The following is a 27,660-nucleotide window of genomic DNA, read 5'->3' as shown; positions in this document are numbered from 1 at the left end:
TGTGTGCTAGGCACTCTGTTCAGCACATTATTTTACTCAGATGACCATTTTCAACCCTTACAATTCTAAATGTTACCATCCCCGTTTTACAAAAAAATGAGACTTCTAGAGGATGAGGGTATCTAGCAAGTCATGAGGATGGAATTCAAACCCAGGTCTGTCTGATTACAAAACCTGTATCTTTTGGGTTTGCTTTTGCTTATTTATTTGCTTTTGCTCATTACTCTTGAGAGTCCCTTGGACTGCACAGAGATCAGACCAGTCAATCCTAAAGGAAATCAACCCTGAATATTCATTGGAAAGACTGATGCTGAAGCTGAAGCTCCAATACTTTGGCCACCTGATATAGAGCCAACTCATTGAAGAAGACCCTGATGCTGGGAAAGAGTGAGGACAAGAAGAGAAGGGGACGACAGAGGATGAGATGGTTGGATGGCATCACCAACTTGATGGACATGAGTCTGAGCAAGCTCCAGGAGTTAGTGATGGACAGGGAAGCCTGGCATGCTGCAGTCCATGGGGTCTCAAAGAGTCAGAGACAACTTAGTGACAGAACAACAATAGCTTATTGTAGCCACTATGGCAGTGGCTAAACTCAATTCAAGTCCAACTCAGAAATCACTTTAGCTGGCACTCAGGTGATCCTGATAAAGGTGATCCTGAGACCACACTGAGAAACACTCCTACACAAAGGGGTCTCCAGAGCTGGGTCCCCTTGCTGTTTAGATGGGGTGTGGACACAGGGCTAGTCAGGACCCCAGAACCCCTCCAACCACACAGCCATCTGCAAAACCCTCCTTAGAGGACAGATGTCTCTAGAGGCAAGGCAGGACACACCTGGAGGCAGTTACTCCCCAAAGGAAAGGCCTTCAGAACCCAAATTGGCAGACCAAGTGGCAGAAAGTGGGAGTGCTGTCCTGCTGGGGCCGCTTGGACCGGTCTGGCTTGTAGTACATGTGATACATGGCACCAGGCTTGTTGGCCCCCTACCATCTCCAGAATACCCTACCTTCACCTTGGCGACTGCTGCTTGCCAGCAAAATGAACTTTGGATATGTCTAACAGCATATTCGGAGAAGGCATTGGCACCCCACTCCAGTACTCTTGCCTGGGAAATCCCATGGACAGAAGAGCCTGGTAGGCTGCGGTCCATGGGGTCGCTAAGAGTCAGACACGACTGAGCGACTTCACTTTCACGCATTGGAGAAGGAAATGGCAACCCACTCCAGTGTTCTTGCCTGGAGAATCCCAGGGACAGAGGAGCCTGGTGGGCTGCCATCTATGGGGTCGCACAGAGTTGGACACGACTGATGCGACTTAGCAGCAGCACCAGCAGCAACAGCATATTTAAAGAGATGCTATGCTCTCTTACCCAGAGCCCTGTGGTAGGCATACAGAGGAGCTAAGAGAGCTAGCAGGGGCAGTCACAATGTACCCAACCAGGGCCCCCAGCCTGACATCCTCTGTGGCTTAAAGTGACCCAGCAAGATCCAAATGCATTGCCTTGCCTGAGCAGACAGTGCCTGTGAGCGGATGCCCAACAGTCAGTCCTTGCCTGGAATCTTCAGGCCCCAAGCCAGCCCCACAGAGGCCTGGACATAGGTGCCTCGTCCTCTCCACTCTGCAGTGTTCTCTGGAGGCTGTGTTGAGTCTAGGAAGACCTCAGCCAGCAGCAGGGTAAACCATGCTCCAGGGTCAAACGGGGGCAGCAAGGCCAAATTCCCCATCAGCAGGCAGGAGTGTCTGCCAGAGCCAGCGGGGCAGAGGCCCAGGAAAAAATAATTTAATTTTTCTTAAAATAATTCGATCAACATATATTTGCAATTCAAATAGTCTTTATGGGAAAAATGAACAAATTATTAGACTTCTTTACATTTATTCCATGGCTTAGAAATGCTTTTATTTTTAATGGCAGTAACAGGGTCGGGTGAGGGAGGCACCATAATCTTCTTAGTGCTTTGAGTCTCTATTTATTTTATTTATTTATTTATTGACTTGGCTGCAACAACAGGTCACAGTTGAGGATCTATAGCTGAGACATGTGGAATCTAGTTCCTGGACCAGGGTTTGAACGAGGGCCCCCTACATTGGGAGGGTGGAGTCTTAGCCACTGGGCCACCAGGGAAGTTCCTAGAACCTTTAAATGTCCTAATTCATTCCAAACAGGAACATGTAATCTGTGCTTAGTTCCTCCACGTTCTCAAGCCACTGGTTCAAGACAAAGTCACACTCTGCAGTGGGGCTGACACTAATTGTTGTTACTGTTCAGCCGCTGACTCTTGTGACCCCATGAACTGCAGCACACCAGGCTACCCTGTTCTTCACTGTCTCCTGGAGCTTGCTCAAACTCATGTCCATTGAGTTGGTGATGCCATCCAACCACCACATCCTCTGTCGTCCCCTTCTCCTTTTGCCCTCAGTCTTTCCCAGCATCAGGGTCTTTTCCAATGAGTCAGTTCTTCGCATCAGGTGCCAAAGTATTAGAGCTTCAACTTTAGCATCAGTCCTTCCAATGAATATTCAGAGTTGATTTCCTTTAGGATTGACTGGTTTGATCTCCTTGCTGTCGAAGGGGCTCTCAAGAGTCTTCTCTAGCACAACAGTTCGAAAGCATCAGTTCTTCAGTGCTCAGCCTTCTTTATGGTCCAGTTCTCACAACCATACATGACTACTGGAAAAACCATAGTTCTGACTATGTGGACTGTCTAGGTTTGCCACAGCTTTTCTTCCAAAGAGCAAGCGTCTTAATTTCATGGCTGCAGTTACCATCTGCAGTGATTTTGGAGCCCAGGAAAAGAAAATCTGTCAATGTTGCCCACAGGGAACATGGAAAAGCATTGTTTGTGGGGGCAAAGCCAGTGTGACTAAACAAATTGTGGAAATTAAATCCATACATGACTGGATGTAGCTCACATTTCTCTACATTAGAGAAGGTCCAAGTTGCTCATTCCCTCCTGTATTCACTCATCCTCCAGTGAGCTTCTGTAATGTTTGCAGGCCAGCCACCATCTGCCTTCCTTCTGGGAACTGATGTCTGTGCCTTTATTTTTCCCTGAGGGAACTGGTGATGTCCTAGCTCAGCCTGGCTGCTTGCCATCACTCTTATCCCGCAGGCCTTGGTGACAGGCTCAGGGAAGAACACAAGGTCTGTCAGGACAATCCAAGCCAATAAGACCAATTCTGGAACCTCCTTTCCCACCCCTGGGAACCACTCTCTCCTCTACCTCTGACGTGACCCAGAGCTGAGCCTTGCTGCACACGAAGCCTGAATACAATGTCAACCCAGAGGAACCTGAGCTCAGAAGGGATCCAAAGCATCGCACACGCTCCAAATCCAGCAGGACCTCCACTCCAGACTAGGAAGTGCCATGAGTGACAGATTCTCTTCTTTGCTTAAACAAAACACAGGGCACTTAGAGTTGAACTTTTGGAGTTTGATACCAAAAGATGACTTCAAGAGGAACTGTTGAAGAGGGGTGCTACGGGCTAAACTGTGTCCCCTCAGAGTTCATATATGGAAGTCCTAACCACCAGTACCTCAGCGTATCTCCACACATCTGTGGAGATGGGGCCTCTCAAGGGGTAGTTAAGTTAAAATGAATTCGTATGAATGGGCTCTAATCCTATGACTGGTGTCCTTGCAAGAGGGGATGAGGACACAGACAACACAGAGGTCAAAGGCAAATACGTAAGGACAAGCAAGAGGGCAGCTACCTGCAACCCGAGGAGAGAGGCCTCAGAAGAAACCAACCTGCCGACACCTGATCTCAAGTTTCCAGCTTCCAGACTGTGATAAATTTCTGAGGTTTAAGTCACCCGGTCTCTAGTTTTTTGTATGGCAGCCCGAGAAAACTAATGCAGGGCTCTACTAGGGGACCACTGAGGTGACTGAACGGGGAGGGGGTAAGGGTGAGGATGTCACTGCAGTCACCCACCAGGGAGATGAGGCTTGAATGAAGGAGGAGACAAGCGATAAAGAGAAGGACATGGATCTGAGAGAAAGTTTAGGCCACACTGACATAACTTGGTCACTGGCTATGATGAAGTGAGGGTAGGGATATTGAGCTTCTTGCTGGAGCCAGATAGCACCGTGTCCTTCAGGGGAGCGGGGGGAAGTCAGAGGCACCAAGTGGTGACCGTGAACTTTCCCTGTGTTTGTCCTCACGTGCCCCATGCCTCTCCCCACAGCAGGTTATTAGCTCCTCAGGCCCAGCTTGGTGGATTCAATCATCTCCCCTCTACCCTCACACCTGGAACCGGGCTTCTCAGGACAGGACCCAATCACCCCCGGAAGGAAAGCATGTCCCATATTGGTGGGGTGTGGGCATTTTTAATTCCCACTTGATTGGCCTTCCCTGGAGGCTCAGATGGTAAAGACTCTGTCTGCAATGCTGGAGACCCAGGTTTGATCCCTGGGTTGGGAAGATTCCATGGAGAGAGAAGCCTGGCTGGCTACAATCCAGGGGGTCACAAAGATTCGGACACGACTGAGCGACTTTCCCTTCACTTCAGGATCGGGGACCCCAACAGTGTTTCTGGTGGGAGCCCACCATGCTGGACATCGCACTAAGGGCAGCTGGAGTAGCACTGGGCTCTGTCTGGTCTGGAAATTTTCTGAGCCGTTCATCACCTTGAACTACCCAGTCAAAAAGTTGCACCACAGCAACTGCCTGAGGCCACGTGTATCAGACTGCTTTGTGTCCTCCCGTGCGGTCAACACAAGCTCATATATGAAAATAAAAGCTCCTTTAAATACACTGCTTTCCTTTTATTTCTTTCTATTACAGTGAGGACATTATAATGATCATTTTAAAATCAGGTGGGTGAGTGGGTTATATTATCTGGGGATTTCATTTTAGGGTAGGAAAGAGGCTATTATTACAAAGCATGTTAGAGAAGAGAGCCTGAGAGGGTGAAGTAGACTTACCAACCAGGGAAGCGCCTCAGACTCAGTGGAGAGGCCCCCAAGGCCTCCCAGCCAGGGTGTTCCCTCAGGCCAGGCCTCTGCACAGCCTCTACCCTATAAGGCCATGTGTGGGCTGAGCAAGCAGAGAAAATAAATGGGCTCCCCTTGCAGGCGCCTGCAGCTCTCACAGCTTCCTGGAGGGGAGAGAAGGGGGGCTGGGGTGGGTTAGGGGCGCAGCAGCCTCTCAGAGAGCCCCTTCTGCCCCCCAGAGGGCTTGGGCTGCACCATGCCCTGCTGCCGCTCCTGATTAAAGGATCCAGAGTGAGCCTCACTCCAGACCTTCAAGTGCAAGTAAAGAATGTTACCTTGTCTGCAGCCCCTTACTTCCTCCAGATAGGTACACACACATTTCCATAAGACACAATGAAAGCGTTAGACACACAGTCGTGTATGACTCTTCATGGCCCCATGGACTGTAACCTCCCATGCTCCCCTGTCCATGGGATTATCCTGGCCAGAATACTGGAGTGGGTTGCCATGCCCTTCTTCAGGGGATCTTCCCGATCCAGGGATCGAATCTGGGTCTCCTGCACTGCAGGCAGACTCTTTATCATCTGAACCACCAAGGCAGCCCATAAGACAGAGGGTTCTAGAAAATGTGAGTCAGAACAGACCAGAATCCTTGGGCTCTTGGGACCAGGACTGAGGAGAGGGCAGGGCAGAGAGAGAAAACGATCTTTGTCTTGGTTCCTTCCCAAACCTGTGTTCTGGGTTCAGCACTGCTGCAGGAAATGGCAACAGACCTGGGCAGTTGTGTGGCCACAGCTCGCCTGGCCTGAGACCTGGCCTTCCAGAAACCTGGACAGCCTTGACACAAGGGGGTTCCAAGCCTTGCCTGGACACTGCGGGGAGCAGGGCCGCTATGGTGCACCACCATCCCGAATGACCCCTGGATACAGCAGTGGGTCAGCCAGCACCCCAAGACTAGCACTCAGCCCCCTTAGAAGGCCAAGCACTGCTCCTCTCATCTGCTCCTCACCCACCCTAACCCCAAAGAGCTTATCTGAGTATTTCTTCCAAATAAATCCAGTGCTCAGCCTATGAGAAAATCTGGAGAAAGAAATTTCCTTCCTCTCCATCCACATGGCCCCCTTCACCCTCCTAGCCCAGCCTTGGTTGTTGGGCTTCACCACTCACAGCCCAGCTGGGAAGCCTTGAAACAGAGCAGTTCCCCCGCTCCGCATCCACCAGCCAACAGGCCCAGAGCAAAGGTGCTGCTGCACCTAAAGGGCTCCAGCTTCCAGCCGGGAGCTGAAGGGATGGACGGAGGCCCCTTCACAGCAGGAGGGCCCCTCCCAGGGACTTCTCTGACTCTAGAGTTTTCTCCTGTGATCCCGCTGACTCCAGAGCCTGTGGCCAGTGCAGTAGTCCCAAAGACCCGTGAGTCTGCGATGGGATCCGGCTGCTAGAGGCTGGCCAGCGATCCAAGCCTCAGGCTGTTTTGCAGTGTTTGATGAAGGACCTTTCTGGTCCTTCCCGGATGTGCCCAGTCCCCGGGAGGCTGACTTCTAGCCCTGTGAGCTGACCTCTGTCAGGACTATCCCAGAGCCTCAGCTGGGCCATATTTGCCTGAACCCGAAGGATGGACAGGGTTCATATCATCTTTCCTGGACAGCTTCTTAGGCCCTCCTGAGAGCAGGGGCTGCACACACTCAACGTGGGGTGGGGGTGCATTAACTCTATTTACCAGAAACTTCTGAGCCTGGACCAGATGCTGCCACACTGTAGCTACTCTGACATCTCTAACTACTTCTCCCCCAGGATCTTGGCAGGCCCTCCTGGGACTAGGCACAGAGGAGAAGGCCACTCCCCTGTCGCACAGGAAGGGAGGAGGAGGAGGTCACAGAGCTGGATGAGGGCAGTTTCCATGTCCCCCCTCCCTTCCCTCCTGCTAGAGGGCTCCACCTCAAGCCTCAGGGGCGGGCAGGGAGGCTGGGAGGGAGCCAGGTTTGCCCAGAGAGCCCTCGGGAGTCCAGATTCTTCCCAGGGGGCAGCCAGGCCTCAGGAGGGAGGGGAACCAGACCCTCAGGCCCTCAGACTCAGGGAGAGTGCTCTCACAGGGCTCTGTTCATTGTCCTCCCTGGCTCTCTGCCTAGGTCATTACCGCTCCCAGGCCCATGTCGCAGGCCCAACCACGGGGAGACCTGGCTTCCAGTCCCAGCCCCACACAGAGGTGGTGGCAGAGCAGAGAGGACAGACGCCAAGAGCTGAAGGCCCTCCTTCAAACTCTGTCCTCGGCAGGCCAGCTCCACCCGACTTCCCTGTGACCAGAGCCCCAGAGGCCGGGAGGAGAAGGGAGCCAGGGAAGTCTGTCTTGGCTCAAGCTGCTTTGAGATGGGTTTCTGTCCCTGGACGTGAAGGAGGCTTTTGCTTCTCTGGTGCCACTTTGTCAGGAGTTGAAGAGGGAGGAGAAGGGACAGGGCCGGACTCCGGAGAGCCTTGGTGATGGGGAAGGTGGGCGTGGGCCTCGGCTGGGCTGCCTCGACCCCCGCCCCGCCCCCCTACCCCCGCCCCCTTCCCCGCCTCCACCCGCACCCCCAGTGTCTGTGCCCCACTTCCTTCCCAAGGTCACAGCTGTGGGCGGTCCTGGGAGGAAAACAGTGATGCCCGGGCCACGGGTGGGGAACTGCCTCCGCTCCCAAGCGCGGGTGATTTCTGGGAACCTCTCTGCCCGGCTGGCACAGCCAGGGTCCAGGTTCCTGGAAATGGCCGTGTTGGGGGAGCCAGGGTACGCCTGGGGCCAGGCCGGAGCCGAATTGCCGCCGGGGCGGAGTCGGGCTCAGGACCGAGGGCTGCTGTCTTAAGCTCTCACCAGGACCCGCGCTGACCCCATCCTTCCCAGGCCCAAGATCACTGTAGTGACCATCCCCCCGCACGAAGATGGGGGTCACTGTGTGAAAACTCCGTGGACCCCTTGATCGTTGCTTCTTGGGGCGGAGGGCTCCGGGGGTGACCACGGCTCCACCTGGTCCCCGCGCGGGGCGGGTTGCGGCGGGTGTGGGGGGAGAGGTGGGGCGATGTCTGCGCGGCTTCCTGGGCGGGGCGGGCTGCGGCCTGGTTGCTCAGCTAATAGATTTATCCCCGCTGCGAAGCGGTCGCAGATCTGGCTTTGCAGTGGCCGGCTCTCCTTCTGTGGCCGCGGAGGGGAGGCGGGGCGGATACTCCCTCCCGAGCCCGCCCAGCGGGACCCACACTTGGAGTGCCCACCCGTCCCCATCGCCTAGATTGCTGGGCGTCACCCTAGGGTTTCTGATTTGCCAAATCTGGTGGGACCTGAGAGTGTGCGTTTCTAACAAGCTCCCATATGCTGCTGTGGCAGCTGCTCTGGGGACCCTCATCCTCCCAGATTCTTTCCTTAGGGCCATACATTCACTTTGGGCTTTGTATATTAGCAGTAAAACGGTTCACCCAAGAGCTGAACGGGAGTTCTTCCTCTTACCCGTGACCTCAGGCTCATTTGAACTCAGGGGACATTCATTACAGGTGGGGAGAAGGGTAAAAAGGGAGATTTACTGTTACTACCTGCAACATCTATCATCATGAATTATTCTTTATATTTATTTATCATATTTATTTATCAGTTTGGCTGTGCTGGGTCTTAGTTGCGGAGTGCAGGAGCTTTAGTTGTGACATGCAAACTGTCAGTTGTGTCAGGTGGGATCTAATAGTTCCCTGACCAGGGATCAAACCCAGGCCCCCTGCATTGTGAGCCTGGAGTCTTAGCCACTGGCCTACCAGGGAAGTCCCTGTTTTGTTTGTTTGTTTTTTTACTGTTACAATTAATCAACTGTTTATTTAGGAGCTGGATTGTCACTTTGTCTCATACACACCCTTGAAGTCCACATATAGGTTTCACTGTGAAAGCAATAATCATAATGTAAATTTGGTTTGGAGCGAGTGAGCCGGTGTTTAGGCTGAGACAACAATCAGGTCAGGAAATGCTTAGTGACAGGGTTGGCCACCTAACTAAAGAGGTTCCCTGTGAGCCATGTCTTGCTGGTCCTTAGGATGTGTCCACCTGCAACCCAAATGCAGTCACTGTAGCATCTACTCTCAAGTTCAAACCAACATACCACCTTCTGTGCTCACATCATGTGCCTTAACTTACAATGAGTGTTTTTAAACTTGCTTAGAAATTAGTTTTATTCTGCCCTAAAAATCGTGTCTGTACCTAGGAACACCACTGCTGAGAATGGCCTGAGGATTTCTTGCAGGAGCTGACTTCCTTTGCAATGATGTTGGATGCAGGTCTGCCCTTTGAGAAGGCCATTTGAAGGCCTGCATCTTTTTACCAACCTCATCTAGGCCACAGAACTACTGGGGGTGGCTGCTTCCCTGGTGGCTCAGTGATAAAGAATCTACCTGCGAATGCAGGAGACACAGGTTCGATCCCTGCTCCAGGAAGATCCCACATGTTGTGAAGCAACTAAGCCTGGGCATCACACCTATTGAACCCGTGTTCTAGAGCCTGGGAGCTGCAAACACTGAGCCCACGTGCTGCAATTACTGAAGCCAGTGACCTGGAGCTTGTACTTCACAAACAGTAAAAGCCACTGCAATGAGGAGCCCCTGCATGGCAACTAGAGAGGAGGACCCGCTTGCTGCAACTATAGAAAAGCCCACACAGCAAAGAAGACCCAACACAGCTAAATAAATAAATACATAAATAAAAGTAATTTTTAAAGGATCATTTAAAAAGTGAAGTGTCTCAATTAAAAAAAAAAAAACCTATCAGGGGCTGTGATGTGACTCAGACCCCTGGGTCAGGGCGAGGAAGGACAGCACTTGAGGCCAGGGTGGATGCTCTGGTCTCCCCCATTTTCCTACTTCCCTGCTCCCCTGCCTATAGACAGCTCTCCTGGGGGGATGTACATTCCCACCCGGCTGTGCTCTCCTTCCAAGAAACCAAGCAGCTCTTGGGAGACCCAAGACCCAGTTCTTCTATTTCTACGTGGACTCTGAGCAAAGAAGACAGGTGGCTCTGAAGTGTGTAGGCTCTGGCTGCTCGCCATTCAAATGCCAATAAACAGGCCAGGCTGATGGAAAGTTTGCTTTAATTCAGGGCAGATATCTGTCCAAAGGCAGACTCCCTGATACCCCCAACAGGCAGGAGCTTTTATAGACATACAGAAACAGCACAGTCATCTCTTAACAGTCATCTTCAAATTGGTCATCAGTGATCTGACCAATGTGATCTTGGCTGTTTTAGGTACAGTTAATCTTCATGTTCCAGGGTCCATTTGTTCCCAATTCTTTGGGGCCAATTCTCAGAACTGTGGCAGCTCCTGTCCCGGGTATAGTCTGGTCATCATGTAGTTAACTTCTCCACCTGGTGTTCTGGTATCTATAATACAGCTCACAGCATATGGCTCCGAATATTATATATAGCCCTTGAGAAAGAACTAAAGGTCCTTGACTATGCTCAGTGACTACATTAGTATTATTTGGTCTCCTTTGCCTATTTTCCTTTGTTTTCACATGTTCTCATTTCTCTGATTAAACTTATTCTTTGATTGAAGTTTTCCACAGGCAAAAGGCAGGCAGAGGACATGGAGGCGGGGAGGGGGCAGTCAAGGACCATAGGATCCTACTGTTTCATGGGAACTTCAGAGCCACCTGTCTTCTTGGTTCAGAGTCCACGTGGTATAGTTCTTCTGTGTATTCTTGCGTGAGTGCGAAGTTGCTTCAGTTGTGTCCGACTCTTTTTGACCCTATGGACTGTAGCCTGCCAGGCTCCTCTGACATCGGATTCTCTGGGCAAGAATACTGGAGTGGTTTGCCATGTTCTCTTCCACAGGATCTTCCAGACCCAGGGATTGAACCTGCATCTCTTACATCTCCTGCATTGGCAGGCAGGTTCTTTCCCACTAGTTGCCACCTTTTAATCTCTTCTGCTTCTGTTAGGTCCTTACCATTTCTGTCCTTTATTGTGCCCATCTTTGCATGAAATGTTCCTTTGGTATCTCCAATTTTCTTGGAGATCTCTATCCTTCCCATTCTGTTATTTTCCTCTATTTCCCTGCAAGAAAAGATAAGAAAGCCTTCTTAACAGAACAATGCAAGGAAATAGGGTTGCCATATTTAGCAAATGAAAATACAAGACAATATAATGTCCTGTACGCACAATTAAACAAGGCAATATTGGGGATATACTTATACTAAAAACTCACCAGAAATTAAAGCTTAATTGGTTGTCCTGTATTTTGTCTGGCAACCCCAGAACAGAGTAAGCTGATAATAAATATTAACTTTCATCATGAACAGAGAGATTTATTTTCAATTCATATTACCAGGAGGGGTGTCTCTTCCTGCTAAATACAACCTTTACTTTGAAAACAATCTCAGAACCCAAGAGAACACTGGCAAGCCTGGGTCCTGGGGAGATGACAACAGACCATCTCAGGGCTTCTTCAAAGGCAGGCTCATTTACCTTCTCCACGCCTTTTTCCCTGTCTCTGGCCTGGGTGGTCTCCACCTTCTTGGGGATGTACACATGAGAGATCTGGCCCGCAGTGCCTGGAGGGGAGGGATTTTCTCCATCTCTGGCCACCTCCCCAGCATCCAGCCCAGAGACAGACTCACAGGTGCTTCTTCAGTGCTGGTGAACTTCAATTCAAAAGCACCACGTGCAAGGTGAGGGAAGATGTGCGATCCTGTTTCATTTTTACAAACCTACATTTCACATGGGGAAAAAACAGTTTCTCTAAATTCCTGGAAACTGCTGCAGTGGGGTGGAATTCTAGTGCCTGGAGCTTTAAGGCAGATCTTGGGCTACATTTTTGGTTCCGAGGCAGCTCCAAAATCACTGCAGATGGTGACTGCAGCCATGAAATTAAAAGAAACTTGTTCCTTGGAAGAAAAGTTATGACCAACCTAGACAGCATATTAAAAAGCAGAGACATTACTTTGCCAACAAAGATCCGTCTAGTCAAGGCTATGGTTTTCCTAGTAGTCATGTATGGATGTGATTGTTGGACTATAAAGAAAGCTGAGCGACAAAGAATCTATGCTCTTGAATTGTGGTGTTGGAGAAGACTCTTGAGAGTCCCTTGGACTGCAAGATCCCACCAATCTATCCTAAAGAAAATCAGTCCTGAATATTCATTGGAAGGACTGATGCTGAAGCTGAAACTCCAATACCTTGGCCACCTGATACAAATAACTGACTTATTTGCAAAGATCCTGATGCTGGGAAAGATTGAAGGCAGGAAGAGAAGGGGACGACAGAGGAAGAGATGGTTGGATGGCATCACCGACTCAGTGGACATGAGTTTGAGTAAACTCCAGGAGTTGGCGATGGACAGGGAGGCCTGGCGTGCTGCAGTCCATGGGGTCGCAGAGTTGGACACGACAGAGCAACTGAACAGAACTGAACTGAAGGCGGCTCCTCTGGAATGGGAATAACGACGCCCATCTATTTCCACTCACACCACACTGCAATCTCTTGCCAGTTTATTTTCCACCCTGATTGGGCTTATCCGCAGGGCCAGGCACAATATTTGTGGAAATGAGCCAATGGGAAACTGTGGAAAGGAGGACGGGTAACTTGGCTCTGCAGCGCGACATCCGCAGCCGTCACCGCTCCGCGAGTTCCAACTTCACTTCCGACGCCTGTAAGCTTCGGAGCGTAGCCTCCCAGGCTCCGCCTTTCCTCCCAGGATGCTCCGCACAGGTCACGCCCCATGATTGGCTGCTCTGCTCCACGTGGTGCCAGGCTGGCGGCGGTGGTTGCCGGGGCGACGGCTGGAGACGTGGAGGCCGGGCCGGGTAGGCGCGTGCGTCCGCTACGGAGGAGCAGGTAAGTGCGTCCTCCCCGCCCCGACAGGGCCGGGCGATCTCAGAGCCCGCCGTCCCCGGGCGGGGAGGAGTAGTGATGGGCCCGAGGGCCGCAGCTCTGCTGAGCCCCCTTCCCAGAGGAAGACCCCGATGCGCCAACTCAGCAGCCGCAGCCGGATGCCCCGACTTTTCGCTTGCTATCCTGGACTTTTTTTCTGGCGCGGGCCTGAGGCGGCTGCTCGGACATCCCGAGGACAGGCCAGCTGCTTGCCACAAGTAGTCCCCGATCTTTGCTCCAGTGAGCCGGACAAAGGGGGCTCCAGATCGTCCATTTGGGTAGTGGGGGCACGGGAGGGTGGCCTGGGGCTTTTAGATCCATCCCTTCCGTTATCCATCAGCCAACCCCTCTCCCCAGGCACCTAGGTTAAGTCCAGATTTGTTCCAATCTAAGCAGAAACAGGATGCTTGCTAATTCCTTGCAAATTCCTCCTCCAGACAAATGCCTTAGTCTTACCTTTATTCAACTAGCTCGTAGGCCCTAAATCCTTATCATATAGAAATTCCGAAGCTGCCCCTGCAACCCTCAAAAGTGACTGAAGAAATTTTCTCTAGTTTTTGCATAAAGTAAAGCTGTGGTTCTCAAACTTGGAACGTGCATAAAAGTCATCGGGAGAGATTGTTTAAAGTAGTTTCTGGACATTATGTTCAGTAAGATCAGAGTGATGCTAGGAGTTTTCATTTGCACAAGCATCCCAGGGGATTCTAATTCAGATGGTCCAAACTTTGGGGTAATACTGTAGTGGTTAATATCAGTGTGGATTTAAATTTCCACTTTGTCACTTATTAGTTGAGTTCTAGGGAACACTTCACCCTCCCTGGGCCTCAGTTGCCTCATCTGTAAAAGAAGAATATAAATCATATTCATTGTTCAGGTTTATTGTGAAAATTAAATGTGAAGCATTTTGCACATTGCCTGGCTTATGATAAGTCCTCAGTAAGTGAGCCTATTATGATATAAAGGTGTACAGAAAATTCTGTACTTTTTAAGAATGTCAGGGTAATAGAACACCCAATGATGGCTCATGTTCACTGAGAGATGATCATAACAGAATCTTATTCAGATGATGGTCGTGAAGAACTTCTCTGACAAAGTGATGTTTATTAAGCACAGAGGTCAGCCAGGTGAAGAAAGAAAGGGGAAAAGTGTTGCATGCAGAGAGAACAATATGTGCAAAGGCCCTGAGGTAGGAAGAAGCTTGATTCCCCCCTTCTAAGCAACATCACATATTCACCCATTCTGATTAAGACACAGGCAACTTTGGGGGCCATTATTCTGCCCACTACAGCTACCTGTTTTTTAAAAAAGTTATTATTATGTATTTTTGGTTCTGCTGGGTCTTCATTGCTGCGCAGGCTTTTCTCTGGTCGAGGACGCAGGAGCTTCTCTTTGTTGTGGTGCTCAGGCTTCTCATTTTGGTGGCTTCTCTTGTTGCACAGGCTCTGGGCACGCGGGCCTCAGCAGTTGCAGCACTCAGGCTTAGTAGTTGTGGCCTCTGGAGTCCAGGGTGCGTGGGCTGCAGCAGCTATGGCTTGTGGGCTTAGTTGTTCCGTGCGGCATGTGGAATCTTCCCAGACCAGACATGGAACCTGTGTCCCCTATATTGGCAGGTGGATACTCATCCACTGTACCACCAGGGAAGTCCCCTACAGCTCTCTTTTGTTAATTCACAGATGATTGAAATGAAAGCCTTTGTTTTATGTTTTTGCCTTGCAGAGATTTTTGCTGTGAGAATTAACAGTATCTGTTCAATATGGTAGACGTTCTGGCTCATGAATCAGAATTACTTGGACTAGTGAAAGAGGTATGTTTCACAAAACACAGGTCACAGAGAAAGAGATCTTGAAAACTTGCGACGCTTGTGTTTTACAATGCAACAAATTCTATGATGCCTTGTAATGTTTATATCATTACATTACTGTTATCTATTTTCCATTTTATAATTTTCAGTGTGTTCATAATAAGCTGAAATCTTAGAGCTGCTTTTTAGACTTCCTTTAAAGAAAGTTATACAAGCAATACATGCTCGTGGTAAAAGATTCAAACAGTATAGAAGTGTAAACAGTGAATTCTCTTACTCTGCTCCTGTAGTGACCACTATTAATGGTTTAGTATATTACATTTCTAGACTTTTTTTCCTTTGAATATTCAAAATATATTCACATGACTAAATAGTTTATTTTACAAAATGTAGTGATACCATGCACATTGTTCTGTAGCTTACCTTTTTAAAAAATTCATTTATTTTTAATTGATTGATAATTGCTTTACAATATTGGTTTGATTTCTGTCATACATCAGCATGAATTAACCATAGATGTCCCCTCCCTCTTGAATTTCTCTCCCTGTAGCTTGCCTTTTATCTGTCAACAGTCATACAGTATAAACATCTTCCTATGTTCTGCCTCAGACTTCTGAATACTGTAGAGTATTTCACTGAGTGGCTGCGTCATCGTCTAGTTAACTTGTTGCCTATTAATGGACCTTTATGTGCCCCACACTGAAAGTTTTTAAAGGATAGGCCTACGCCTTATGCTTTTTGATATTCTCTACAGCTTTTAGCCGGCTTCCCAGGTGATTCTGCAGTAAAGAATCCACTTGCCAATCAGGAGACATGGGTTCGGTCCCTGGGTCGGGAAGATCCCCTTGAAAAGGAAATAACAACCCACTCCAGTATTCTTGCCTGGGAAATCCCATGGACAAAGGAGCCTGGCAGGCTACAGTCCATGGGGTCACAAAGAATCAGACACCACCTAGCGACTAAACAACAATAGCTACTTTTATCAGGGGACCGGCATAGAGTTGATGCTAAAGCAATGGTTGCTGCTGTTTTGGAGTGTGACTGAGTGTCCGTTAGGCATTTAGTCACACATGAGAGACATGACCATGGAGCAGGAATGAGGCATCCACCTGAGGGATGCAGCTTTGAAATTTGGTGTGATCATGAATAAATTTTCAGAGGCGTCACAGCAGAGGGTGGTGGACAGGGCCCGGAGAAATAGCCAGAGTTAGAGGAGGTGGAAACAGAAAAGTGTGACTGCCACAAACTGAGGAGATGGGCAGAGAAGTGGAGAGCAGCAGTAGTAGTCTGTGTCACTAACATGAAGCTCTGTGTGTGTGTGTGTGTGTGTGTGTGTGTGTGTGTGTGTATGTACGCTCAGTCCCGTCTGACTTTTTGCCACCCTGTGTGTGTGTATGTATGTATGTGTGTGTGTGTGTGTGTGTATGCTCAGTCCTGTCTGACTCTTTGCCACCTCATGGACTGTAGCCAGGCTCTTCTGTCCATGATATTTAAAGACGGAGGGTGATCCTTAGTGCCCTACTTGAAGATCACAGATGGTGTTTCCCAGGTTTAATGACTTACCTTTCTTCTTAGGGACAGGCATTATTTCTAATCCCTGTTGCAGGTAACAAATTCCCAGTGACCTACTAGACCCAAAGCCATCAAGCCTTCTGCCAATCACTTTTGCTTTTTTCAGGCTGCTGCACATATTCTTTTCTTGTTTCTTTTTTTCATTTTATTTTTCTATGAATAATTATAATGAATCTTACAACTCACATTTTCTTTCTAAAAGCACATTTATTTTATGTAAATGAACATTTTCTCCTCTGATCACAAGATGGCAGAATAGAAGGATGTATGCTCATCTTCTCCTGTGAGAAACTAACCACTGAACAGCCATCAACAGGAGAATGTTGGATCCCACCAAAAAAAGATACCCAATGTCCAAGGACAAAGGAGAAGCCCTAACAAGATGGTAGGAGGGGTGAAATCACATTTAGAATCAAACCCCATACCCTCCAGAGCCACTTGAAGGGCTCAAACAAAACAAAACCTTTATACAGTCAGCAAAAACAAGACTGGGGGCTGACTGTGGCTCAGATCATGAACTCCTTATTGCCAAATTCAGACTTAAATTGAATAAAGTAGGGAAAACCACTATCCCATTCAGGTATGACCTAAATCAAATTCCTTACGATTATACAGTGGAAACAACAAATAGATTCAAGATATTAGATCTAATAGACAGAGTGCCTGAAGAACTATGATTGGAGGTTAGTGACATTGTACAGGAGCTGGTGATCAAAACCATCCCCAGGAAGAAGAAATGCAAAAAGGCAAAATGGTTGTCTGAGGAGGCTTTACAAATCACTGAGAAAAGAAGAGAAGTGAAAGGCAAAGGAGAAAAGGAAAGATATACTCATCTGAATGCAGAGTTTCAAAAAATAGCAAGGAGAGATAAGAAAGCCTTCCCTAAGTGATCAATGCAAAGAAATAGAGGAAAACAATAGAATGAGAAAGACTAGAGATCTCTTCAAGAAAATTAGAGATACCAAGGGAACATTTCATGCAAAGATGGGCTCAATAAAGGACAGAAATGGTATGGACCTAACGGAAGCAGAAGGTATTAAAAAGAAGTGGCAAGAATACACAGAGGAACTGTACAAAAAAGATCGTCATGACTCAGATAACCACGAGGGTGTGATCACTCACCTAGAGCCAGACATCCTGGAGTGTGAAGTCAGGTGGGCCTTAGGAAGCATCACTACGAACAAAGCTAGTGGAAGTGATGGAATGCCAGTTGAGCTATTCCACATCCTAAAAGATGATGCTGTGAAAGTGCTGTACTCAGTATGCCAGCAAATTTGGAAAACTCAGCAGTGGCCACAGGACTGGAAAAGCTCAGTTTTCATTCCAGTCCCAAAGAAAGGCAATGCTAAAGAATGTTCAAACTACCACACAGTTGCACTCATCTCACACACTGGTAAAGTAATGCTCAAAATCCTTCAAGCTAGTCTTCAACAGTACATGAACCGAGAACTTCCAGATGTTCAAGCTGGATTTAGAAAAGGCAGAGGAACCAGAGATCAAATTGCCAACATCCATTGGATCATAGGAAAAACAAGAGAATTCCAGAACATTTGTTTCTGCTTCACTGATTATGCTAAAGCCTTTGATTGTGTGGATCACAACAAATTGTGGAAAATTCTTTAAGAGATGGGAATACCAGACCACCTTACCTGCCTCTGAGAAACCTGTATGCAGGACAAGAAGCAACAATTAGAACTGGACATGGAACAACGCACTGGTTCCAAATTGGGAAAGGAGTACATTAAGGCTATATATTGTCACTCTACTTATTTAACTTATATGCAGAGTACATCGTGACAAATGCCAGGCCGGATGAAGCACAAGCTGGAATCAAGATTGACAGGAGAAATATCAATAACCTCAGATATGCAGATGACACCACTCATGGCAGAAAGCAAAGAGGAATTGAAGAGCCTCTTGATTAAAGTGAAAGAGGAGAGTGAAAAAGCTGGTTTAAAACTCAACATTCAAAAAACTAAGATCATGGCATCTGGTCCCATCACTTCATAGCAAATAGATGGGGAAACAATGGAAACAGTGAGAGACTTCATTTTCTTGGGCTCCAAAATCACTGCAGATGGTGCCTGCAGCCATGACAGTAAAAGACTCTTGCTCCTTGTAAGAAAAACTATGTCACACCTAGACAGCATATTAAAAAGCAGAGACATTACTTTACCAACAAAGGTCTGTCTAGTCAAAGCTATGGTTTTTCCAGTAGTCATGTATGGATGTGAGAGTTGGACCATAAAGAAAGCTGAGCACCAAAGAATTGATGCTTCTGAACTGTGTTGTTGGAGAAGACTTTTGAGAGTCCCTTAGACTGCAAGGAGATCAAACCAGTCAATCTTAAGGAAATCAGTCCCAAATATTCATTGGAGGGACTGATGCTGAAGCTGAAGCTCCAATACTTTGGCCACCTGATGCGAAGAACTGACTCATTGGTAACAACCCTGATGCTGGGAAAATTGAAGGCAGGAGGAGAAGGGGACAACAGAAGATGAGATGGTTAGACGGCATCACCGACTCGATGGACTTGAGTTTGAGCAAGCTCTGGGAGTTAGAGATGGACAAGGAGGCCTGGCATGCTGCAGTCTATGGGGTCGCAAAGAGTCAGACATGACTGAGTGACTGAACTGAACTGAAATGAATATTTTCTATGATACTGTCTTTCTAGGCCTTTAGTATGTATATCAATAAGTAAATTCCTGATCCCACATTACTTCTCCAAAGATGACAGTTAATTAATCCCATTATATATTTGTGATAATATTGAGCTGATACAATTACATCAAAGACAGTCACTTTGTTGATGTTAGAACAGAGAAATGTATGCTCATTTATGCTTTTTTTTTTTACAGTATTTAGATTTTGCTGAATTTGAAGACACCTTGAAAACATTTTTGAAAGAATGTAAAATAAAAGGAAAACCATTATCTAAATCTACATGTGGCTCTTTAAGGGACCCCAAATCATTGAAATTCCAGGTAACATTTTACTTTTTTGATTTTCGTATGTAATCAAGATGCTCCCAACTTCTAAAATACGTCACCATTAGAGAATGTTGGAATCATTTCTGGGGACCTGGGCAGAGCAACTTGTTAGACTGTGCTGATGTTTATGGATAAACGGGTGATATCATCTTCAAATCTCTGGAGAGATTTCACATCCTTTCTTGACTGACCTAGAAAATGAATGGCAACACAAGGTTTTTCCATACATATTTCTTGGTAGGAAGAAGAAACCACGCAATGCTTAGAAACAGAGACAAATGTGATCTCCACCCTGAGGAAGTTTAGGTTAATTCTAAGTACTGGGGACACTATGGTGAACAAAATAAAACAAAATATCGGCCCTCAGGGTGCTTGCCATCTAGTTTGGGGAGGTCGAAGTGGGCAAGAGCCATATACAGGGCAGCACCCTGTCAAAGGAAGGCCTGGGTGGCTGGGAGGCCCTGGCGCTGGGCTGCAGCGGAATCAGAAAAGACCTTGAAAGTCTTCATTTCAAGGACTTCCCTGGTGGTCAAGTGGTTAAGACTCTGTGCCCCCAATACAAGGGGCACAGGTTCAGTCCTTCATCAGGGAACTAAGATTCCACGTGTGCGGCCAAAAACAAAAAGTCCTCATTTCAGTCATTTGATTCTGCGTCCCGTTCAAAATGTTCTAGGTAAGGAATTGGTTCACCTCAAGTACAACCCATGACAAGAGAACATACCATTTCCTGAGGCAGCTTGTTTCAGCTTTGCCTGATAATATTTTTATTTTTTGGAATTTACAAATTTTATCCTCTTATAACTCTCTTGTTCATTTTCCTAAACACTACATGGAGTGAGGCTAAGTCAGTATTAAACAAATCAGAATTTCCAATGGTAACCCATAAAACATGATTTGATTATTTTAATAAATTTGTTTCAATATACATACTTCCAAGAAAAATCAGAGACTTGGTTTGAGAGTCCCACTGAGTTGCTGGAGGTCAGGCCACAGCCTGACTCCCCCATGACCTGGCATGGGTACCACCGAGCAGGGACACTGTTGAAGTGGCCCAGGGAGTTGGAGTGGGGCTGTGCCCTGCCCAGCACCCCTCCAGGCCTTGGGCATCTGGGTGCCGAGCCTGCACCACTTCAGACACGGGCTCCTCTGCCAGTGCTGCACCGGGCAGCCTGAGGCTTCCTCCCAACCCCAGAGCAGACTTCAGAGCAGGAGAAGAAGAGTCTGGTCATCATTAGACATGCAAACAGAGGCTACTTAACTTGAAAGGTCTTGAAACTTTCTGATTGTGAGAAGCCTGTCTTTTCTGCCCATTCAGTAAACAGCTATGTCCCGCCTTTATAGATTTCCCAAACAAAAATACCTGGAGCGGTGGCTTAGTGATACTTGCCAAGTGTCAGTGGCCCTCAGTAGACAAAATTTCCTTAATTACAGTTCTTTAAGAACTTGTATGTATGGGTGATTATTGGTGGTGTGTAATTTTCTGATCTTGGTAATTGTGGCTGAGATCACACTTTACATTAGAGAAGTTAATATTTTTTGTGACCCCTATGAGTTATCACACTGGATTGTTCTATTTGTTATCACTAAGCTGTGTCTGACTCCATGGACTGCAGTACACCAGGCGCTTCTGTCCTCCACTATCTCGTGGAGTGTGCGCAAATTCATGTCCATTGAGTCGGATTGCTTTATGTGTAGATATTATTTTAAATTCAGGGGTCATTTTTTAAAAATTTATTTATTTTTAAATTTTTCTTGAAGGATAATTACTTTACAATATTGTGATGGTTTTTGCCATACATCATTATGAGTCAGCAATAGGCATACGCGTGTCCCCTCCATCCTAAAACCCCTCCCACCTCTCTCTGCACCCCATCCCTCCAGGTTGTCACAGAACACCAGCTTCGGGTGCCCTACGCAGGGACCATTTCCAGGTTCAGAGTATGGTTTATAAATTGGGAGTGTCATGGCACAGCAAAGGTTTGTGGTCCCAGGTCTACAAATGCAGAGTCTAGAATAAACTGTAAATGGGCCATGTGATGCGTAGGCATACTTTGCCAAACCATGTTAAGAAAACACTTGACTCCAGGCTTTAAGACACCCTCAAGAGTCTGTACACAGTTCCTGGACCTCGAGGGAGAGTCCTCCCCTGGGTGGTCAGCAGGGATTGCTCAGGGCTCCGCAGACTTGAGCCTGGGGCGGGGCCAGGCCCCAGCAGCACGTCCCTCTCACCTTTGTATTAGGAAGTGACAAGAACATGGGATCCTCTGGCCAGGTCCCCCCAAAGAGGCCAGTTTTGAAGAGGTAGAATTTCACTGTGGGGCTTATTTTGAAAACTTCTGAGTTTCTTTCCAGTGTAAGCCAGTCCCTTCCTGAGTGAGGTAATATTCAGAGACCATTGTTCTCAGTCACATGATACAGAGAACATTTTTGTAGGGTTCATGTCGGAAGACTCCTTATCAGAGAATGTTTCTGACTTAAGGAAAACCAAACACAGCAGCCCTGTTCTCTGTAGGTTTCTATCTTATGTTAAAAAGCTTGATTATAAACAAATAGAATATTTTACCTTAAAAAAAATTTACAGAAAAAAATGTAAAACTATTAAAAGCATAAAAGAACAGTGACCCAATAATGGTGGTAAGTAATGGTGGTCAAGGATGGGGGAACTGGAGATTCTACAGAAAATCTGAAAAAAAAAAAAAAAATCAGAAAACTCTGAAAAAAGTTTCTGCAGTTGAGCCCAAAATGGAGGTCTGGGTATTGTGGGCATTTGATACAAAAAGGAAAACACAGCAGGAAGCTCTCTTGGTCCTGAAGGCAAGCATGCGTACTCAGTAGTGTCCTGCTCTTTGCGACCCCATGGACTGAAGCCCGCCAGGCTCCTCTGCCCATGGGATTTCCCAGGCAAGAATACTGGAGTGGGTTGCCATTTCCTCCTCCAGGGGATCTTCCCGACCCAGGGATCGAACTGGCATTTCATGTATCTCCTGCATCAGCAAGCAGATTCTTTTACCGCCGAACCACCTTGCCTAAATCTGTAAAGTCACACAGCAGGTGTTGGTGGTGGGTCAGTTATCGCTCCTCCTGTGAGACAGGTGATGTGCTGACTGCCACCTCCTTTCTCCAGAGTTCTTTGTCTCAACCACCACGTGGTGAGTCGGGCCATGGGCGCTGCCCCACGTTGTCAGGCTGGTGCAACCCCGAGGTTAGCCTGGAGCCGGGCCTGTGTTTCCCCTTCCGTCTCCAGCCCAGGTGTCCTATTCTTGGACCTGGAGGCAATCACTCTGGGGGAGCTGGGCTCTGTGGTCACTTTCTGCGCTGCCCTCTCCACCAGACACGCTTCTGGCAACAGCAAGCCCGTGACAACGCTCAGTCCCACCTCCCAGGCCTGGGATTGACCATTCCACGTGGCTGAACTCCTGGCCGCACGCCACATCTTGGCAGCTGTGGTGTCAGTGACTCTCTGTAAGTATGAGGTCGCTCCGCTGAGGTCTGGCTGGGCTCTGGGTCCGAGCTATTCTCATCAGTCTTAGGCAGTGGGTCACCAAGTCCAAAGGGCAACCTGAGTATATTCTTGTGCTGGTGGCAGATTCCTTCCATTTCAGAGACCTTCACCATTGCATCTGTTCTTCAGTGAAAGCCACTCAGTTGTGTCCAACTCTTTGTGACCCCATGGACTATACAGCCCAGGGAATTCTCCCGGCCAGAATACTGGAGTGGGTAACCTTTCCCTCCTCCAAGGGGTCTTCCTAACCCAGGGATTGAACCCAGGTCTCCCACTTTACAGGCGATTCTTTACCAGGTGAGCCACCAGCAAAGCCCAAGTATACTGGAGTGAGTAGCCTATCCCTTCTCCAGGGGATCTTCCCGATCCAGGAATCAAACCAGGGTCTCCTGCATTGCACGCAGATTCTTTACCAACTGAGCTACCCGGGAAGCCCTCTGTTCTTCAGTATGCTCAGATTTGATGTTGCAGAGCAGTGGAAAACCAGGGGCGGTCTGCAGGAATGTCAGCCAAGGCAGTCTGAAGCCTTCCGGATCTCTCTTTTCCTATCCCTCACCTCTGAAAAGGAGACTTGGTTTTGCTCACACTGAAATGATGGAGTATATGGGTGTCTAGGATGAAATGGTTGGATGGCATCACCGACTCAATGGTCCTGAGTTTGAGCAAGCTCCAGGAGATAGTGAAGGCCACCGAAGCCTGGCATGCTGCAGTTCACAGGGTCACAGAGAGCCGGACACAAATGAGCGACTGAACAACAGCAAGGCATTGGGAGGGTGTGAGAATCAGGGGTGTTGGGAGATGTGGCATCCCTTGTAACCGACCAGGCTTCACTCCAATGTCTTCTCCACAGAGGGATCTCCTTGCTGCGTTTGACAGTGGAGACCAGAAGGTGTTCTTCAGGCTGTGGGAGGAGCACATCCCCAGGCCCATCCGGGACGGCGACTCTCTGGCCCAGAAGCTGGAGTTCTACCTTCACATCCACTTTGCCATCTATCTTCTGAAGCACTCTGCAGGCAGACCTGTAGGTTCACCTTGTGCTGGGGGATTGGTCCACGGGGTGTGTTAAAGGAGGATGTTAGCCGTTACCTTTTGCAAATGAGATTACGTTAGTTTTTCGCCCCTTTTATCATATTATTCTCAGGAGTAGGCCTCATATGTCCTGATGCATGCTTTTTCTGTCTCATTCCCAGCAGTTTCTTTTCTAATTTGTATGGAAAGTCATTTCTGTAATGAAAGCTATGTCCTCGTTTGCTTGACTATCTCAAGATGGCTATGTCTAAGAGAATGCATCTTTAGACCACATTTTCAACCAGAAGATGAATTTAAGCTTAAACAGTGGGAAAATGGTGTGCCCGTTTGTGAAAGTTTGAGTGATGGGTTGAATTGAGCTTCTGCAGTCTTTTCCTGGAGGTGTGAAAGAGAGGAGAGCAGACACAGGCTGCTCTGCGGATGAACCTCGGGGTGCGGAGGGAATGACAGAGGGGGGCCAGCCAGGCTGACATCAAACCATCCGCCTTTGTTTTGTGACTCCTCCATGTACTGGCTACTGCCCTGAGGACCTGTGTTAACTTACTAACATGTCAGTGGCCACAGGAGGGGTCAGAGTGGAGGGAGCAGCTATATAGCAAATTGTAGTAGCTGTTCTTGGAAGGCTGTTCCTAAAGATGGTTCTCAGGTGGGTGCCATTGTGGGAGATTTTAATTTCCCTTGTATCTGTTTTTACTAATTTTTTCTGTTTTGCTATAAGATAAAAAAATCAATAAATTTTTTAAGTCCAGTGGGCTTCATGGTATAGGTGAAGGGAGATACATTGATGAGAACAACTGGCCTGTGTATGAGGCTGTGAGGGACTTAACAGGTGAGGCCAGGGAAGACTTTCTCACTGAGGCCCAGGGGGAGGTGGAGACCCATCGGGGTGGGATGGGAACCCGACTTTCCTGGGGTTACACCCAGAAGTAGTGAAGCTGGCAAGGTCAATTCCTGGTTAGCTTAATAAAAGAAGGGAATAATGATATGGAAACTGCTGTTTGAAAAAACTGTTCACCCTTAAGTGCTTGCTTTGGCAGCACATATACTCTTAAAAAAAACAGTGGAACGACACAGTGAAGATTAGCATGGCCCCTGTGCAAGGATGACATGCAAATTTCAAAGCGTTCCATATTAAAAAAAAAACAAAAAACTATTCACCCTTAAAAACCTTTCCTAAGGAAATCACAGGAATGCAGACAAATATTTTTTTCTATCTGTACTATGAAAGCGATGTACATGTCTAATAATGGGAGATTGGTTAAATAAATTATGATAGACCCACAAGATGAGGTTTTGTCATGCCATTAAGAAAGACATTGATGAATTTAAGGATATCAGAAAATGGTAATGATAAAGTGAAAAGGCAGCACTTGGACTATATATATTATACATGCAGTTCTCTGATATTCTGGCAATTTCATGAAGGGGTGAAACAGGGGGTGATGTTCGGATGACTGCAGACAGCTCGCAGGCTGGGCCAGGCGAGGAGGATGGCAGCGACATGGCTGGAACTGAGGGAGCCTTGGGGGGAGGACAGGTGAACCGGTGAGCTGGCGTCAAGCCGGAGATCTCAGACATCCTCTCTTCCTTGCAGGACAAAGAGGACCTGGATGAAAGGATTTCTTATTTCAAAACCTTCCTGGAGACCAAAGGGGCGGCCCTGAGCCAGACCACGGAGTTCCTGCCTTTCTATGCCCTGCCTTTTGTTCCCAACCCCATGGCGCACCCGTCATTTAAAGAACTCTTCCAGGTAAGCGACTGTCTCCAGATCTTGGATCCTGGGCAGCATGGCAGTTCCACCTTTTATACGCTGCTGATTTCTGAAGCATGCTGTAAAAAAACACTAACGTTTGCATATGTTGTATTTTAAAAGAAGGTACAGGTAAGTTGCTTTAACAAACTTTTCTTCTGGTATAAAATGTGATTTTGTTGTTGTTGTTATTGCACCAAGACTTGTTAACTCAGACTGACAAAATATTGTAAAATATACTAGCCTCTTCAGTCATTCTTTGTAAAATTTTACAGTATTGAAACAATAACCTATTCAATTATAATGAAAACTAGTAGCCAAAGAAAAATCTAGGCTACTTTACACAATCACTGGCCTTGTATATTTTGATTTGTGTTAAAATTCTCACTTACTCAGTATATATTTGATTGTCTGATTTTGTACTACATTATTTCCATCAGACTATTCGTCTATAGCTCTTTTAATTGTTTTATTTCATTTTACTTGACATTTTAGCATAGTATTTATAAATAAAAACTTACCTATTAAGGTAATTTTTGTTGACTTACTAAAATTAATACATCCCACTGAGAGGTTTATTGAAATGTATTTAGAAACAAATATTTTGATATGACTAGATAGTTTTTCTGAAGATCTCACACTGTTTTCAAAAATTTGTATGTGTTCCCCAACCACTGAACAATGGACGCAATTCTTCCAAACAATTACATTTCAGTTTCTGCTATTCTCTGTTTATTGAATTCAGTAAAACCAATTTCGTTACTCCTGAATAGCAGCTGCTAAATTGAAGTTCAGGTGGTTGACTCATTCTATCAAAGCTAGATTGTTATACAGTAGCACAGTTGAATTCTGTGCTTGTTTTTCTGGTCAGTACCAATTTAGTTTTACTGTCTTCTCCTAAAAGGTTAAAAATATAAAACGGTTACAAAGGTGATGAACTTTGCAATGGAAGGTTAGATGTTCTCACAGTCAAGGTTCTGTTTACGAGAGTCATGACATGGTGGTGTGGCTACAGCTTAGGTCAAGGCGAGGTGGAGCTGGGAGAGTCAGGGAAAGGTTCCCACTGAGTCCTCGGCAGGTCTGATGTTCCAAGACTGAGTTCAAGTTCCTCTTCAGAGTTCAGGAGGTTAGAGATCATCAGTATTCACAGCATCATTTTATTCCCCCCTTTTTTTCCTTTTCAGTTCAGTTCAGTTGCTCAGTCATGTCCAACTCTTTGCGACCCCATGAATCACAGCACGCCAGGCCTCCCTGTCCATCACCAACTCCCAGAGTTCACTCAAATTCATGTCCATCGAGTCGGTGATGCCATCCAGCCATCTCATCCTCTGTTGTCCCCTTCTCCTCCAGCCCCCAATCCCTCCCAGCATCAGGGTCTTTTCCAGTGAGTCAACTCTTGGCATGAGGTGGCCAAAGTATTAGAGTTTCAGCTTCAGCATCAGTCCTTCCAATGAACACCCAGGGCTGATCTCCTTCAGAATGGACTGGTTGGATCTCCAAGGGACTCTCAAGAGTCTTCTCCAACACCACAGTTCAAAAGCATCAATTCTTCTGTGCTCAGCTTTCTTTATAGTCCAACTCTCACATCCATACATGACCACTGAAAAAACCATATCCTTGACTAGACAGACCTTTGTTGACAAAGTAATGTCTCTGCTTTTCAGTATGCTGTCTAGTTTGGTCATAACTTTCCTTCCAAGGAGTAAGCGTCTTTTAATTTCATGGCTGCAATCACCATCTGCAGTGATTTTGGAGCCCAAAAAAATAAAGTCTGACACTGTGTCCACTGTTTCCCCATCTATTTCCCATGAAGTGATGGGACCAGATGCCATGATCTTAGTTTTCTGAATGTTGAGCTTTAAGACAACTTTTTCACTCTCCATTTTCACTTTCATCAAGAGGCTTTTAGTTCCTCTTCACTTTCTGCCATAAGGGTGGTGTCATCTGCATATCTGAGGTTATTGATATTTTTCCCAGCAGTCTTGATTCCAGCTTGTGCTTCCTCCAGCCCAGCATTTCCCATGACGTACTCTGCACATAAGTTAAATAAGCAGGGTGACAATATACAGCCTTGACGTACTCCTTTTCCTATTTGGAACCAGTCTGTTGTTCCATGTCCAGTTCTAACTGTTGCTTCCTGACCTGCATATAGGTTTCTCAAGAGACAGGTCAGGTGATCTGGTATTCCCATCTCTTTCAGAATTTTGCACAGTTTA

The 27,660-nt window shown here is 47.2% G+C and overlaps 1 protein-coding gene, 1 long non-coding RNA gene and 1 pseudogene across 19 annotated transcripts in view; 2 read left to right on the top strand and 1 right to left on the bottom strand.

The window, feature by feature from the left end:
• Window positions 1–10,003: 10,003 nt before the first annotated feature.
• LOC147377696 (uncharacterized) lies at window positions 10,004–12,600 on the bottom strand. Its single transcript, XR_015140411.1, has 2 exons — window positions 11,397–12,600; window positions 10,004–10,985 (listed from the first exon to the last, which is right to left on the bottom strand). It is a non-coding gene; the product is annotated as an uncharacterized LOC147377696 (long non-coding RNA).
• Window positions 12,601–12,707: 107 nt separating this feature from the next.
• Window positions 12,708–27,660, top strand: part of ARMC9 (armadillo repeat containing 9) — a 184,593-nt gene continuing 169,640 nt past the window's right edge. For 12 of the 18 annotated variants that reach the window (XR_015140392.1, XR_015140394.1, XR_015140396.1 and 9 more), the window contains exons 1-5: window positions 12,708–12,764; window positions 14,517–14,604; window positions 19,032–19,157; window positions 23,516–23,686; window positions 25,289–25,444. Coding sequence is in view for 15 of the 18 variants with exons in the window: in XM_086335639.1 (XP_086191765.1) it covers window positions 14,554–14,604; window positions 19,032–19,157; window positions 23,516–23,686; window positions 25,289–25,444 (504 nt within the window). In the remaining 3 variants the exon portion in view is untranslated. Of the gene's footprint in view, window positions 13,079–14,516; window positions 14,605–19,031; window positions 19,158–23,515; window positions 23,687–25,288; window positions 25,445–27,660 lie in introns of all 18 variants that reach the window. The other 6 variants (XM_086335658.1, XM_086335604.1, XM_086335620.1 and 3 more) reach the window with 2 other exon arrangements.
• LOC147377695 (U6 spliceosomal RNA) lies at window positions 24,716–24,830 on the top strand (annotated as a pseudogene).

The sequence above is a fragment of the Bos grunniens genome, chromosome 2 (assembly GCF_055505025.1).
Source record: "Bos grunniens cultivar Pamir isolate PY7600 chromosome 2, Bosgru_T2T1.0, whole genome shotgun sequence".
Lineage (NCBI taxonomy): Eukaryota > Metazoa > Chordata > Mammalia > Artiodactyla > Bovidae > Bos > Bos grunniens.
Note: the sequence above shows the minus strand (reverse complement) of the source record. Positions and strands in the feature narration are given on the sequence as shown.